Consider the following 17,272-nt stretch of genomic DNA (forward strand, 5'->3'; position numbering starts at 1 on the left):
ATGTATATATGTATATGCATACATAGTATATATGAAAATAATTGTATCCATATATGAAACCACAGTATATAGATACATATAATATACAATGATATATATTATATTATGTATTATATATACCACATATTACATATACCACTGTATAATACACATATATTATATTGTACATATGTATATTATATATTAACATTATATGCATATATTTATATGCAGTGGTATGATGTATACAATGTATATAATCATATACATATAGAATACCATGGTATATAATTATATGCATACATTTCACTACTGTATATAATTATATACATATATAAAATATATACATATGTTATACCACTGTATTATTATATACCACTGTATTTAATCATATACATATAATATATACATGTATTTAATTATATACAAATATACACATGTATTTATATACAGTGGCATATATGTATATAGTACATACATATATACAATATATTTGTATATGTATATAATTATATACAATAGGATATTATATCTATGTACATAATTTTGAGAAAACCCTAGACACATAACAGTTGGCTCTTTCTCTACAGATGTACTTCCCATAGTATCATTTCTAAGAGAAAATTCTTAGTTTCTCCTTGCCTTCTAAGTCAAGCAGTTAAGGGAGGCTTCTCATGTTGACTTCCCCCAGTTTCTCTTTCATCAGGTCGAAGGTGTTTACTATTCCCACATATAGCATGCACTTTTCAACTCTGCATCCACATTGGGAATATTTCTCTTCATTCTCAGGTTGGTGAAAAATGTATCTATCTGGAATTGTCAGATGGAGCTTGCAATGGAGATTTTATTTTCTTTTACGATTTATAGGAATGCATTCATGATTTTATCTACGTTATGTGTGTATGTGTTGAGATACATGAGAGAGAGATACATTTTCAGTAAGACTATATATTATTTGATAATTACAAATGAATAAAGGAGTGTATCTGATAATCATTTTCATATGTATTATGTGTTAATATATATCTTTTCGTATTCACAATCACACAATGAAATGATTATTATTATTATTGTTAAGTCCTACTGAGGAACATAAAAAGTAAAAGCAAAACAAAACAAGAATAAGACAAGTGCAGTTTTATAAAATAAGTCAAAGAGCCTGGATCCAACCAAGCTCTGATGATAGAAACAGAATTCTTTAACTAGGATAGTTAATATTGCTTCATACCTGGTCTGGAAAAGAATCCATATTTATTGGCAATTTAATTTGAAATAGAGTAATTTAATAAGGGAAGGTTATGTGTGTATTTTTTAATTTAGGTAATGAGGAAATTCTCTAAATACTCTTGAGGTCCCCTAATCTCTATTTCTTTGTACAGCTTGCACCCCCTAGGATCATATCTAACCCCTAGTTTCCTGTAATTTTACTAATGCTATTCATCACCTGGATAACCATCACTCAGGGCTCTTTGTATTTAGCTTGTGGGGAGTACTGACAATGGCATCTTCTACATCCTTGTTTGTGCTGAATCACCCTTCAGCACGGAATGAGATATGACTTTCCAAATAAGAATCCTTCTATTGCCAGCAAGAACATTTCGGGCAGCCGCAGCATAAACTGCTGAATCAGAAATCTGGAGTTATCTGTTGATATGTCTGTAATCTCTGTTCGGATATAAATCTAAGGATCTTAGAGATTTTAACGACTCTAACAGATTTTGCAGTTTATATATAAATATATTCTAAGGCAGTATATGTAGTTTTTAGAACTTTATTATTCATTTAAAAAAATGTACCCACTAATTAATCCTTCAAATTTTTATTAATTAGATCAAACCTCTGGAGCCATGTAGAATGTAACCTGTTTCACAGTTAGTAATTTTCTCCTCTAGTCATAGAAAATTGTTCTTTCCAAGTTTGTGGTTGAAAAGTTTTGGATTATTACTATGGATAAGCGTTCACTTATTTTCACTATCCATTGAGATTTACCTTCCTGACTGCTAATTTTTTGGGTAACTGCTAACCAGTAATAATATGGATACATTTCATCACATTGTGATTGAATACAGTTTAACGCTGCAAATTACAAGAAGGGTCTTGGGAATAATCGTTTGCTGTAGAGATAATATATAGCCATTAGAACGTTTGACACAATCCCATCTCCAATAAATATATTTCCTGCTGAAAGGCTGTCTCAAGATTCTTATTAGATATATTTGCACTCTGTGTTCTGCAGAATGTGATTGCTCATTGACAAAATATCTAATTAATGGAATTTCTCTCATACATATATGAAATATATATAAGCTTTATGTATGTTTATATACTTACAGGTGTGTGTATATATATATACACACATATGTATATACATACATAGAGGTGTGTGTGTGTGTGGGAGCGTGTGAGTGCAAATGTTAAACGAATGATGTGTACAGTAAATAACTTTACTAGGTAGACTGTGAATCACTAAGAGATTTGACAGGGCACAGAGATGTCCCATTTGATGGAGAAAAACTTGTGGATTGTTCTCTATTGTATCTAGCAAGATCATGCCAAACGCTAATGTTTTCTTAGAAATATAATTTGAGAAACATTTTCTGAAAGAAATTTCCTATATGATACATCCTATATTTGAAAATAAATTTGCAACATATACAAGAAATCTTCCTAGAATTTCACTGAACCCTCAAAGGAGAATCAATCACTTCCTAATTTTCTGTCCCTATTATACCTCTGTAAGAATACATCCAAGTTTTAGAATGTATTTATTTACATTAGTAGCTTCATAAGTACTGACATTAATCTGTATGTTGTACATCTCTTTGAATCTCTAGAACATAACAGTATATAATATCTAGTGGATTATAATTTTATATTAGAGTTAGGAGGGAGTCCATATCCAGGATATGTTGATACAGTGTGAATATGGACAAATAATTCACCCTTTAACTCGACTTTGATGGCTACTATCATCAGTCTTTTGTTCTTTACTTGAAAATAATACAAATATGAGATTAAAAATATTTTACATTTTAGGCTGACAAATTATTTAATCATATGATTTTCTTCTCTAATCTTTGAGAATATGCTTATAATGAACAAGAGATTAAGTGAAATTGTACACTTTTTAAGTTCTATTATGAAAGGAACTATAATCCCCTGTAATTATCTTTAAAATATAAAAACATGCCATCATTGGAAATGAGGGAAATTTAAGAAGTAATGAAGTAATCTTGGAAATGTGACTACTCACAATACTTAATATCAGTGTATACAATTATACTTTGTATAATTGTTATATAATAGGGACTGTCCACATTTATTCATTGTAGAGCCTATTACGTAAACAGGCACTGAGAAAAGATTGGCGAAAATAATGCAGTGTGCTTATAGATATTGTATAAAGGGAGGATCTAAAGGTATAAATTAATAAATAAACATCCTAATTTTTTCGTCTATTTTAGTTATCAAACATTTTGTAACTGATATTGACTTAGAATTGAGAAAATGCTCAATTTCACCGATGTGACAGAGTTCATTCTTTTGGGGCTAACCAGCCATCGGGAATGGCAAGTTCTCTTCTTCATCGTCTTCCTTGTGGTCTACATTATCACCATGGTGGGCAATATTGGCATGATCATGTTAATCAAGGTCAGTCCTCAGCTTAACAGCCCCATGTACTTTTTCCTCAGTCACTTGTCATTCGTTGATGTGTGGTTTTCTTCCAATGTCACCCCTAAAATGTTGGAAAACCTGTTATCAGATAAAAAAACAATTTCTTACGCTGGCTGTTTAGTACAGTGTTTCTTCTTCATTGCTCTTGTCCATGTGGAAATTTTTATTCTTGCTGTGATGGCCTTTGATAGATACATAGCAATTGGATATCCTCTGCTTTATGGCAGTAAAATGTCAAGGGTTGTCTGTATTCGACTGATTTCCTTCCCTTACATTTATGGTTTTCTGACGAGTCTGGCAGCAACATTATGGACTTATGGTTTGTACTTCTGTGGAAAAATTGAGATCAACCATTTCTACTGTGCAGATTCACCTCTCATCAAAATGGCCTGTGCCGGGACATTTGTAAAAGAATATACGATGATCATACTTGCCGGCATTAACTTCACATATTCCCTGACTGTAATTATCATCTCTTATTTATTTATCCTCATTGCCATTCTGCGAATGCGCTCAGCAGAAGGAAGGCGGAAGGCCTTTTCCACATGCGGGTCCCATCTGACAGCTGTCATCATATTCTATGGTACTCTGATCTTCATGTATCTCAGACATCCCTCAGAGGAGTCAGTGGAGCAGGGGAAGATGGTGGCTGTGTTCTATACCACAGTGATCCCCATGTTGAATCCCATGATCTATAGTCTGAAGAACAAGGATGTGAAAGAGGCCATGACAAAAGTGATCAGTAGATCATGTTAAACAAAATAAAATCAAATTTGATTTAATTTTATCTTCTATTATTTGTTTGGAAAACAGTTATTACCCAGTGCCTATGAACACTAAGATAAAGATATTCTGTGGGTTGAAAAGAAAAATAAAAATGGTGCAAATTGAGAAAATGTAAGGTGGAATGATTCATTTCTGTTGATGTATGGAGATTAATTACATACAAATAAATTAATTGAAACGGTGATGTGTGCCAAAGTTCATAGGTGTACTATGGGAAGTTGCTCAAATACTTAGCTGCAACCAAAAGACTTTTTCTTAATGAAAAGTACAGTTGCATGAATTTAAGAAATATTTATTTGCCCACTTAAAAACAAATTTGGGGCAGAAAAAAACCCCATGATATTTAATTTGGTTTTCCAATATGAAGACATAAAATATTGGTCTAATTGTTATGAGATTATTTATTGTTTAATGCATCTTTCATTATGTTGTGTAGGGTCTGTTCAGAGACTACTACTTGGAAAATAACAATATTATTGTATTTCATGCTTTTTAATTTTTTGGTGTTTCTTAAGAAACACAACATGGTAAGTGTCTCTCTTTCACAGATCCTGGGAACTGCTGTGTTTCAACTCTACAATTGCCCGTCACCAGACTCTGGTTTGCCCCTGCTGGTGTCTTCACTCTGACTGAAGAGTAGGAGGATAATTAGTGGAAGAAGCTGTCATTGTAAAACCATGGCTCTCCAAATTCCACAGAATGAATTACATTCCACTCATGTGGGATATTTGGTATACCTGTGACCAACACATTGCACCTACATTATTCTAGTTAACTTTTACATTTGAAATAAATTCAGTATTTAGGACGCACTATTTGTTTTTTTTTTTTTTTTTTTTTTTTTTTTTAAATTTATTTATTATTATTATACTTTAAGTCGTAGGGTACATGTGCATAACGTGCAGGTTTGTTACATATGTATACTTGTGCCATGTTGGTGTGCTGCACCCATCAACTCGTCATTTACATCAGGTATAACTCCCAATGCAATCCCTCCCCCCGCCCCCCTCCCCATGATAGGCCCCGGTGTGTGATGTTCCCCTTCCTGAGTCCAAGTGATCTCATTGTTCAGTTCCCACCTATGAGTGAGAACATGCGGTGTTTGGTTTTCTGTTCTTGTGATAGTTTGCTAAGAATGATGGTTTCCAGCTGCATCCATGTCCCTACAAAGGACCCAAACTCATCCTTTTTGATGGCTGCATAGTATTCCATGGTGTATATGTGCCACATTTTCTTAATCCAATCTGTCACTGATGGACATTTGGGTTGATTCCAAGTCTTTGCTATTGTGAATAGTGCTGCAATAAACATACGTGTGCATGTCTCTTTATAGCAGCATAATTTATAATCCTTTGGGTATATACCCAGTAATGGGATGGCTGGGTCATATGGTACATCTAGTTCTAGATCCTTGAGGAATCGCCATACTGCGCACAAGACAGGGATGCCCTCTCTCACCACTCCTATTCAACATAGTGTTGGAAGTTCGGGATAGGGCAATTAGGCAAGAGAAAGAAATCAAGGGTATTCAGTTAGGAAAAGAAGAAGTCAAATTGTCCCTCTTTGCAGATGACATGATTGTATATTTAGAAAACCCCATTGTCTCAGCCCAAAATCTCCTTAAGCTGATAAGCAACTTCAGCAAAGTCTCAGGATACAAAATTAATGTGCAAAAATCACAAGCATTCTTACACACCAGTAACAGACAAACAGAGAGCCAAATCAGGAATGAACTTCCATTCACAATTGCTTCAAAGAGAATAAAATACCTAGGAATCCAACTTACAAGGGATGTAAAGGACCTCTTCAAGGAGAACTACAAACCACTGCTCAGTGAAATAAAAGAGGACACAAACAAATGGAAGAACATACCATGCTCATGGATAGGAAGAATCAATATCGTGAAAATGGCCATACTGCCCAAGGTAATTTATAGATTCAATGCCATCCCCATCAAGCTACCAATGAGTTTCTTCACAGAATTGGAAAAAAAACTGCTTTAAAGTTCATATGGAACCAAAAAAGAGCCCGCATCTCCAAGACAATCCTAAGTCAAAAGAACAAAGCTGGAGGCATCACGCTACCTGACTTCAAACTATACTACAAGGCTACAGTAACCAAAACAGCATGGTACTGGTACCAAAACAGAGATATAGACCAATGGAACAGAACAGAGTCCTCAGAAATAATACCACACATCTACAGCCATCTGATCTTTGACAAACCTGAGAGAAACAAGAAATGGGGAAAGGATTCCCTATTTAATAAATGGTGCTGGGAAAATTGGCTAGCCATAAGTAGAAAGCTGAAACTGGATCCTTTCCTTACTCCTTATACTATTTGTTGTTATCAATAACATTTTCTGACATAATAGGAACATAATTTGACATCTCTCTTGAACCTTATGTCATGAAGCATAAGGATGAAGCTACAACTTAGCTTATTTCATCAAGTCTACATCCTCAGGTCAAATAAATAAATAATCACCTGTTTTGATGCAAACAATATACAGCTAAAGAAATGTAATTTATACATTTTAAATTATACATTTAAAAATTAAGAATTATCTGCAAAGATGTGAATATAAAATAAGATTGGTGTCATCTGAGAAAAAAGCATTCTTTTGATTTAACTTTTAAGTTCAAGGGTAGGTGCGCAGGTTTGTTCTATAGGTCAACTTGTGTCATAGAGGGTTGTGGTACAGATTATTTCATCACCCAGGTATTAAACCTAGCACCCATTATTTATCCTGATCCTCCCCCTCCTTCCAACCTCTACCCTCTCATAGGCCTCAATGTGCGTTGCTCCCCTCTATGTGTCCATGTACTCTCAACATTTAGCTCACACTTCTAAGTGAGAAAACGTGGTATTTGGTGTCCTGTTCCCGCATTAGTTTGCTAAAGATAATGGTCTCAAGCTCCATCTATGTTCTCGCAAAGGACAAGATCTCATTGTTTTTCTTATGGTTGCCTAGTATTCCATGATGTATATGTATATTTTCTTTATCCAGTCTATCACTGATGGGTTTTTAGGTTGATTACCTGTGTTTGCTATTGTGGATAGTGCTGCAATGAATATACATGTGCATGTGTCTTTATAGTAGAACAATTTATATTCATTTGGACATATACCCAGGCATGGAATTGCTGGATATTTCTGTTTTGAGGTGTTTGAGGAATCACCACACTGTCTTCCGCAATGGTTGAACTAAGATACATGAGGCCAAGAATCACATGAAAAAGCTCAACATCACTGATAATTAACAAAATGGAAATCAAAACTACAGTGAGATACCATCTCACATCAGTAAGAATGGCTATTATCAAAAAGCCAAAAAAATTAGATGCTCATAAGGTTGTGAAGAAAAACAAATGTTTATCTGCTGTTGATGGAAGTGTGAAAAAAGCACTCTTTGTCCATGATTGAATTTTATTTACATCAAGAGAAACTATAAGTGCAATGAACTCATTTCCACATACGTACACATAAATAATGGGCAGCATTTTAAAACCTTTTGCATACATAAACAAATTACTTAGATTCGATTATAGTATTACTGTGTCTGGTTGAAATATGTCAAACCTCTGGAGACTTTTAATGTCTGAGGTACTCATTCTTTTGGGATTACTCCAAAGTTAAAAGTAATTTATCTTGGCAATAAAAACATTTATTTGCCATTTTGGGGGAACTCTTGATATGCCAAATTAGTTTTTTGTTATTAATAAATTTCAAAATGTGTATTGAAAGCATTTGATCACTTTCAGCATGTTGGCAGGTAAATTTGAACTGTCTTTGTTACCTGTTTTTTTCAAAGGCAAAATGCATTTCTGTTTATTCTTTTGGAGAGTTAGTTTAGATAACATAAAGAATGATGAGTCAAGGTCCGTGGTCAAACCATGTTTCTGGTTTGAGTTTCCAAATTTCAAGTGCATTTGTGGAAGACCTCGGACAAGTCACTTTTTGTCGCCCATCCACTTACTTTTAAGGTTGTAAACCTTACTTATCTCTCTCTCATTTTTTTTTTCTCTTGAGAGGGAGTTTTGCTTTGTCGCCCAGGCTGGAGTACAGTGGTGCTATCTCGACCCACTACAAACTCTGCCTCCCGGGTTCAAGCAATTCTCCTGCCTCAGCCTCCCAATAGCTGGGATTACCAGCACCTGACATCATGACCAGCTACTTTTTGTATTTTTGTAGAGACATGGTGTCACCATGTTGGCCGGGCTGGTCTTGAACTCCTGACTCCAGGTGATCCAGCCCCCTTGGCCTCCCAAAGTGCTGGATTACAGGTAGAAGCCACTGTGCCAGGCACATCATACTTATTTCACATAGGAATAATGTTATTCTTCAAGGTAAGGATAGTATTAGTCAGAACCCTAAAGAAGTGGTAAGATAATGCTAGTGAACTGTTTAGAGGTAAAACTGCACAAATAATGAACACTTTTTGTGTGCTTCACATGCAGCAGTCATTGGGAAGAGAGTTATCTCTATATTATTCTAAGATCATCTCAACCAAATGTAAGGTAATAGTTTCCCTATTCTACAGATGAGTACAATGAGGCTCAGAAGTGCATCGCTCGTCCAAAGTAACATAGTGAAAGTGTTATACCAAAGGTATAATCCCAGACCTGACTGACTTCAGTAATGACTTCTACATGTACTCATTTTACCAAGGATTTATTCTTTGAGGCATCTGACATCTGAACATAACCATGAGATGCATGGGACATGCATTCCGATGATCATTTGTCCTGACAGATGGCACTTTTTAGAACAGTTGTCCAGCCAGAAAGGGACTCACTGAAATTTTAAATGATTCAAACCAGTATCTTGCTGAAATGCATAACTGTCAATGTGTAAATAAAAGAAGACAGAACCCATGTGAAAGTGAGAGATAAGATTACATTGTTGATGAAGAATTTTGATCTATTTTATTTAAAAATTCTTCTTCTCATTCACACTCCTTAACTGCTCCTACACCTGAGCTGTGTCTACAAGTTTAGTTATTATTTTTTTTCGTAATTACCTGAATAGTCCCTTAGGGAGATGATCCCAGTGTTCCTAATGTTTAGGACATTATTATAAATAGTGAGAAGTTATCATTTGCTACTCTGTATGCTGAAGGTAGGTCTGCAAGTTCCTCCCTCATTACAACAGAGGTTGATGTAGTCAAATCTTTTAATTTCATTCTCCGTCTTGAAGAGGAAACTAATATCTTGTTCACAGACTTATTTGTTATCAGAGTGTCTTCTTGTATGAAATTATATTACTGGGAACTTTTTGTATTTCTATCCCTGGTTTATTCAAAACTTTGTAAGAATGAGCTTATTATAATGAAGATTTGCAAAACTCTTCATTTCATTTCACATTTTTTATCTTCTCATTCTCCTTTACAGGCAAAAACTATTAACTTTCATAATATTGTTTAAATATATGTATGAATGGAGTTGGGGATATAGGGGCATGATTGGTCCAGTAATTTATACCTTCACCGTTTTTCTTCATTAAAAACTCCTGAAATGTTAATAGAAATGAATTTTGGGTTTTATTTGTAAATTGCAAATTCAATCTTCTTATTTTGATAGATGATACACATTTATGTATTAAATTTATTTTCTCCTGGAAATAATTATCATCTGATCCTGGGATGATAAACTTGAAGAAGTAGAGAGTTGTAGTGATTTACTATCTCAGTGGTTTAGGCTGCTTTAGGGTAACCAAAGCTCTTAAAAGTCCATTGAAGATGAACTGAAAGAGATAACTTCCTACCATTGTGGAGGATGAGCAAACTGAATTTTAAATGAAAAGAAATATAATGGTAGAAGAGGCTATCGAAGATGCACCAATGGAATATTGTCAAAGACACATCACAAAAGTGATTTTTTTTGCATCCCAGTTCTGCTAATTAGTAGACCTCTGACCAAGGGAGACTTTCTTAATCTCTCAGTGTTTAGTTTCCTCATTTGCAAAATGGGCACGCAAATAAAACCTGTTTTATAGGACGTTTTCATGGAAGAGTTTTTATGAACATTCAACAACAGAACTATTGTTACAAATATTACAAAACTGAGACTGTTGCCTCTAGAAAAATATTTCTTAGAGAGTTTTAATTATACTGGATTATTGTATTATGTTTAGTGAATCTAAAGATCAGGGCATGTAGAAATCGCATGTATAACTATTTCTGAATTTCCATTAAATGTAACTACTTAGCAAGACAGTTTAAGGAGTTTTAAGGTAAGCAAAACAAACTAATATCAGATTGGTACAAAAGTAATTGCATTTTTGCCATTGAAAGTAACAGCAAAACCCGCAATAACTTTTGCTAAATGCTAAAGCGCTAATGATTTTGTGTAAAATAAAAGTACATCACACAATGACTGAAACAAAATGAAGTAGTGTTAGTTTATGTCTCTTAGATGCCTTGATGCTTTATTTCATATATTTTATACTTAATACAGTAGTAACATTAACCCAAGTCAAATTCTATTAGTGACAGGAAATCAGTAGAGATCAGAAATTTTTACATAGGAAAATCTCTGACCACAGCATCTGCAGCTCTTTACCTAGTTTGACATTTATGGTGAGCCAAAAAAGTGAAACTACAATCATGGACATCTATAGCAAAGGGAACTTAGCTCAGAACTAAAACTGATGTGCCTATTGTGTTATGTATTCAGTTCATTTTACATATAGTATATTTATACACCGTACTGTACATTTTGCAAAGTGTACATTGTTTGTAAAGTATTTGAATTAAAATAAGGGCAAAGGCAACTCAAAGTTTCAAGAATAAAACAAATCCATTTACCTTCTTTTTAAAAAAATTTCTCCATAGGCAACACAGACTTGGCCTATACTAAGGCAATGCCTAATTTCACGGATGTGACAGAATTTACCCTCCTGGGGCTGACTTGTCATCAGGAGCTACAGGTTCTCCTTTTTGTGGTGTTCCTAGCGGTTTACATGATCACTCTGCTGGGAAATATTGGTATGATCATTTTGATTGGCATCAGTCCTCAGCTTCAGAGCCCCATGTACTTTTTCCTGAGTCATCTGTCTTTTGTGGACGTGTGCTTCTCCTCCAACGTTACCCCCAAAATGCTGGAAAACTTATTATCAGAGACAAAAAGCATTTCCTACGTGGGATGCTTAGTTCAGTGCTACTTTTTCATTGCGCTTGTCCACGTGGAGGTCTATATCCTGGCTGTGATGGCCTTTGACAGGTACATGGCCATCTGCAACCCTCTGCTTTATGGCAGTAAAATGTCCAGGACTGTGTGTGTTCGGCTCATCTCTGTGCCTTATGTCTATGGATTCTCTGTCAGCCTAATATGCACACTATGGACTTATGGCTTATACTTCTGTGGAAACTTTGAAGTCAATCACTTCTATTGTGCAGATCCTCCTCTCATCAAGATTGCCTGTGGGGGAGTGCACATCAAAGAAATCACAATGATTGTTATTGCTGGAATTAACTTCACATATTCCCTGTCAGTGGTCCTCATCTCCTATACTCTCATTGTAGTAGCTGTGCTACGCATGCACTCTGCCGATGGCAGGAGGAAGGCGTTCTCCACCTGTGGGTCCCACTTGACGGCTGTTTCTATGTTTTATGGGACCCTCATCTTCATGTATCTCAGGAGACCCACTGAGGAATCCATAGAGCGGGGGAAAATGGTGGCTGTGTTTTACACCACAGTAATTCCTATGTTGAATCCAATGATCTACAGTCTGAGAAATAAGGATGTGAAAGAAGCAGTCAACAAAGCAATCACCAAGACATATGTGAGGCAGTAAAATTGCAGTGGATATTGTTGTTCCTATTATAAATAGGGTCCTATTATAAATGGTCACACGTAAAAGTCCTAGCTCAGAGAATAGTATCTAAAGGTAACTCTTTCATAAACTAAGAGGTTCAATGTAACAGGGTGATGCTTTACCCCATGTATGGACTCTAATTACTAAGCATATTTTCTCCTCCATGTGCACCCATATTGTGAAAGATGACACAGTGTTCATTCACAATGTGCTTAAAATTGGGCTAAGTTTAGTCACTGAAGGAAATCACAAATGAGTGTAGATACATATACTTTAAATTGGAAGTTAGTGTTGGATGTTACTTTGCAGAGTACTTTACACATATACATATTCCTCAAACTAGATTTCATGTGAAATATGTAAATTCTCAGAAAGAAGTAAATACTTCATTTCTTTTTCATGGCCATAGAATATTGATGAACAGTTTACCTAAAAAGAGTTTAAAGTTTTGAAAATGCAATTATATTTAGAATTTTAGTGTCTTAATATAATCCCGTTTGTCATCATTTTGCATAATTTGATAGTTAATAATGTTTTGTTTCCACGGTCTGTTTTCTTACCCTAACTCTACTCCTTGATGGGTATTCATTTACACATTTTTTAAGTTAATAGGGTGAACTCTCTCTGACAAAAGATTTTCCTGCCCTTGTCATAATGAAAAGATGAGCCAGTATACATTTTCTGACACAAAGTCTTGAGCTTTGGCAATCCCATATTGTCTCATTAAACCATTGATTGATAATTTCATTGGAAACTTTTCTTTGCTTCCAGCTCCTTTTCACTAACATTAAATTCTTTGACTTTGTATATAGCAACTTAAATCAAGCTTTTAATGTCTATAGTTGGTCAACCAGATAAGAAGCACTGTTCAACTAAATGCCATTGAACTGGGCATGCATTCAAATGTGATCAACAGAGTTCTAAATTGCATCCCATTTGGCCCTGGTTAAAAATCTTTAAAAGCTCACTGTTTGTCTAGATTGGTGCTTCCATAGCTTACTTGTTCTACATTACATTCTTGCTAAAGACAACAATGGAAATTTGTTTGCCCCTGATGACTCTTGCTAAGATAATTGCATAAAGGCAAGTGGGAGATAAAGGTGATTGCTGATGAGTGAGTTTATTTGGGATGTGATGATCTAACCACAAGGGTGCGCAATTCAATTAGTATGTACAAGTTGACTCTGAGAAGTAAAATATAGTTGTGGTAATGCTTCTAGGAAGATGGACTAATTCAAGCACAGAAAGCATTGTTATTCATGCAAATTTACCATGGTTCACTTTCCTAGTAACTTAGAATAGATTTGAGTAAAGGTAGGTGGGATACATACTGTTTCATAAATTTACATTCTGAGAGTGAAGTATGATCGGTTTGTATTAAAAATTGTGTTACCACCATGTTTATGTTTCTAAACCACCCAAATTTGCTTCTAAAAAGTCACGAGGAAGCACAAAATGCAGGGCTACGCAAGCAACAACTTCTTTTACAGAGATCGGTATCACAACCTGACATTCTAAGGCCTTATATTTGTGTGATCATTATGGCAGAGCTATTCCTCATTCTCCATTTGTGTAGGTTTTGTGGGTTTTTTTTTTTTTTTTAACAACTTAAACAGCAAAAATTTATGATTTCAGAATTGCCATGGGTTACAAGTGCAGGTAAAGATGAAATGGGCCTGCTGCTCAGGGTCTTCCCAGGAAGAAATCAATTTCTTGGTCAGGTCTGTGGTTCCATCTGAGACTCTGGGTCCTCTTTCCAGTTCATTCAATGTGTTTTCCGAATTTAGTTCCTTGCAGTTACAGGACTGATGTTTTCTTTTTAAAAAATTAACTTCGGTTTTTATTATATTTGAGGGGCTCATGTCTAAGTTTGTAATATGGATATATTGTGTGATGCTGAGACTTAGGATACAAATGATCTCATCACCCAGGTAGTGAGCATGGTACAGAAGAGTTAGTTTTCCAATCCTTGCCCCACTCTTTACTCCCCACTCTAATAGTCTCCAGTGTCTATTGTTCCCATCTATATGTCCACAAGTACACAATGTTTAGCTCCCACTTATAAGTGAAAATATGTGATATTTGGTTTTTTGTTCCAGCAGCAATTTACCTAGGATTATGTCCTTCAGCTGCATTCATGTTACTGCAAAGGATATGATTTCATTCCTTTTTAAGACTGCGTAGTATTCCATGGAGTATATATGCCACATTTTCTTGGTGATACATAGTGTATATCTGCCACATCCAGTCCACTGTTGATGGACACCTTGTTTGATTCCATGTCTTTGCTATTGTTAATTGCTCTGTATTCAACTTACAAATGCATGTGTCCTTTTGGTAGAACTGATAGCAACAGGAGACAGACAAATTCCTAGGCTGACAGGGTTGGGGGTCCAGGTGAACCTCCACCTTCAAGCCCAGGACCGTCTAAAACCCAAAAACCAAGCTACTAGTTCCAGATAGAATCCACTGACAGGAAGAACTCCCATCCCCAGCTTAACCACCCTCTCGATGGATTCTTTCTGAATGATGCCTTTTAACCAATCGAACAGTGTCTTTTCCAAGCCCACCAATAACAATCAGCATGCATTCCCCATTCTAAGCCCATAAAAAGCCTGGACTCAGCCTCACATAAGGCTACCCACTTTTGGGTCTCCTCTCACTGTTGAGTGTGTTTCTTTCACTCAATAAATTTTACTGAGCCTTACTTACTCTCCAGTGTCCACGTACCTCATTCCTCCTGGTCTTGAGAGAAGAACTTGGAACTCACGGAACTGCAGGAATGAAAGAGCTATAACACTTCCTCTCACTCGTCAAACTATGGGAGTGAAGAAGCTGCTAGGCACCACTCCCTCCTGCTCATCAAACTACAGGAGTAAGAAAGCTGCAACAGAACAACTTGTTTTCTTTCTTTTGGATATATACACAGTAATGGGATTGCTGGGTTGGATGGTGGTTCTGTTTCACGTTCTTTGAGAAATCTCCAAAGTGCTTTCTGCAGCGACTGAACTGATTTACATTCCCACCAACATTGTATAAATGTTACCTTTTGGCCGGGCGTGGTGGCTCAAGCCTGTAATCCCAGCACTTTGGGAGGCCGAGACGGGCGGATCACGAGGTCAGGAGATCGAGACCATCCTGGCTAACACAGTGAAACCCCGTCTCTACTAAGAAATACAAAAAACTAGCCGGGCGAGGTGGCAGGCGCCTGTAGTCCCAGCTACTCGGGAGGCTGAGGCCGGAGAATGGCGTGAACCCGGGAGGCGGAGCTTGCAGTGAGCTGAGATCCGGCCACTGCACTCCAGCCTGGGCTACAGAGCGAGACTCCGTCTCCAAAAAAAAAAAAAAAATGTTACCTTTTGTTGGCAGCCTCGCCAGCATCTGTTGTTTTTTTGGCTTTTTAACAATAGCCATTCTGACTCGTGTGAGATGGCATCTTATTGTGGTTTTGATTTACATTTCTATGATGATTCGTGATGTTGAGTATTTTTTCATATATTTCTTTGGCCACTTGCATGTATTGTATAGAAAAGTGTCCATATCTTTTGATCACTTTTTAATGGAGTTATTTATTGTTTTGCTTCTTGAATCATTTACGTTTCTTATAAATTCTGGATATTAGACCTTTGTCATAGTTTGTGAATATTTTCTTTCATCCTATAGGCTGTTTCCTCCGTTGATAGTTTCTTTGGCTGTGCAGAAACTCTTCATTTAATTAGGTCCCACTTGTGAATTTTTGTTTTTGTTGCAGTTGCTCATTTAGCAATTGCTAAATTGCTGGATGCATTTAGTCACAAATTCTTTCCCAAGGCCCATGTCCAGAATGATGTTTCTTAGGTTTTCTTCTAGGCTTCTTACTTTTTGAGCTCTTACATTTAAACTTTAATTTATCTTAATTTTTGTATATGGTGAAAAGTAGGAGTGAGGTTTCATTTTTCTGCATATGAATAGCCAGCTATCCTAGCAACATTTAATGAATAGGAGGTCACATTTTTTTGACTTTCTGAAATGTCAGATGGCTGTAGGTGTGTGCAGCTTTATTTCTGAATTCCCTATTCTTTTTCAATGTTGTATATGTCTGTTTCTGTACCAGTGCCATGCTCTTTTGGTTACTGTAGCTATACAGTATAGTTTGAAGTCAGGTAATGTAATACTTCTAGCTTTGTTTTTTTCTGTTTTCTTTTCTTTCTTGTTCTTTCTTTTCTTTTCTCTTTCTTCCTCTCTAGCTATTTGTAATCTTATGAGGCCAAAAATTAAGGGACAATAAAAAATAAATTAATTAAAGCCTGAGTAGTAAGAACAAACAAAAATCCTTATATGTTTATAAAGATATTCCATATTTTAGATTTAGGTAATATTAAATTGTATTGGCTAAGAGAAAAAAACAATGTTTTGTTTCCTGTTGCCTTATTTTATTTTTTGTGGAGTAAAACTTTAACATACTAATTTGTTACGTTTTTGAATAGATATCTTTTTATTTTAACAAATACGCATTATGCCAAATGAAAAGTTAGGCAGCACATTCAATGAGGAGAAAAAGAGACACCATTAACATTTCTGCTTGTGAATAAGGCAAATTTTGAATTCATAACTGATTTTCAAATACTGCCTTTCTAAAAATAAAAAAGGTTGGGCACAGTGGCTCACGCCTGTAATCCCAACATTTTGGGAGGAGGAGAAGGGTGGATTACGAGGTCAGAAGATCAAGCCCAACCTAGCCAAGATGGTGAAACTCCATTTCTAATAAAAATACAAAAGTTAGCCAGGTGCAGAGGCAGGTGCCTGTAATCCCAGCTACTCGGGAGGCTGAAGCAGGAGAATCGCTTGAACCTGGGAGGCGAAGGTTGCAGTGAGCCGAGATTGCGCCACTGAACTCCAGCCTGGGTGACAGAGTTAGACTCTGTCTCAAAATAATAATAATAATAATAATAATAATAATAATAATAAAATATATATATAGGTAAGGCTAGAATATATATTTTTAGAAAGTATAGTTCTCTAGTGTAAACTGTAG

At 35.7% G+C, this 17,272-nt stretch overlaps 3 protein-coding genes across 3 annotated transcripts in view; 2 read left to right on the forward strand and 1 right to left on the reverse strand.

Moving 5' to 3' along the window:
- The window catches only part of LOC126936172 (olfactory receptor 1013), a 134,944-nt gene that overhangs the window by 75,723 nt on the left and 41,949 nt on the right, over positions 1–17,272 (reverse strand). The gene's annotated exons all lie outside the window — the stretch shown is intronic.
- On the forward strand, positions 3,444–4,737 carry LOC126936164 (olfactory receptor 5M3). Its single transcript, XM_050758620.1, has one exon. It carries the CDS (start codon positions 3,487–3,489, stop codon positions 4,408–4,410), a length of 924 nt encoding a protein of 307 aa, XP_050614577.1. The 5' UTR covers positions 3,444–3,486; the 3' UTR covers positions 4,411–4,737.
- LOC126936155 (olfactory receptor 5M9) lies at positions 11,262–12,237 on the forward strand. The gene has a single exon (XM_050758609.1). The coding sequence runs from the start codon at positions 11,305–11,307 to the stop codon at positions 12,235–12,237; it is 933 nt and encodes a 310-aa protein (XP_050614566.1). The 5' UTR covers positions 11,262–11,304.

Source organism: Macaca thibetana, chromosome 14 (assembly GCF_024542745.1).
Source record: "Macaca thibetana thibetana isolate TM-01 chromosome 14, ASM2454274v1, whole genome shotgun sequence".
Lineage (NCBI taxonomy): Eukaryota > Metazoa > Chordata > Mammalia > Primates > Cercopithecidae > Macaca > Macaca thibetana.

Bases quoted from the DNA above. Each gene is read 5' to 3' on its own strand.
- LOC126936164 (XM_050758620.1), top strand. From the start codon at position 3,487: ATGCTCAATTTCACCGATGTGACAGAGTTCATTCTTTTGGGGCTAACC.
- LOC126936155 (XM_050758609.1), top strand. From the start codon at position 11,305: ATGCCTAATTTCACGGATGTGACAGAATTTACCCTCCTGGGGCTGACT.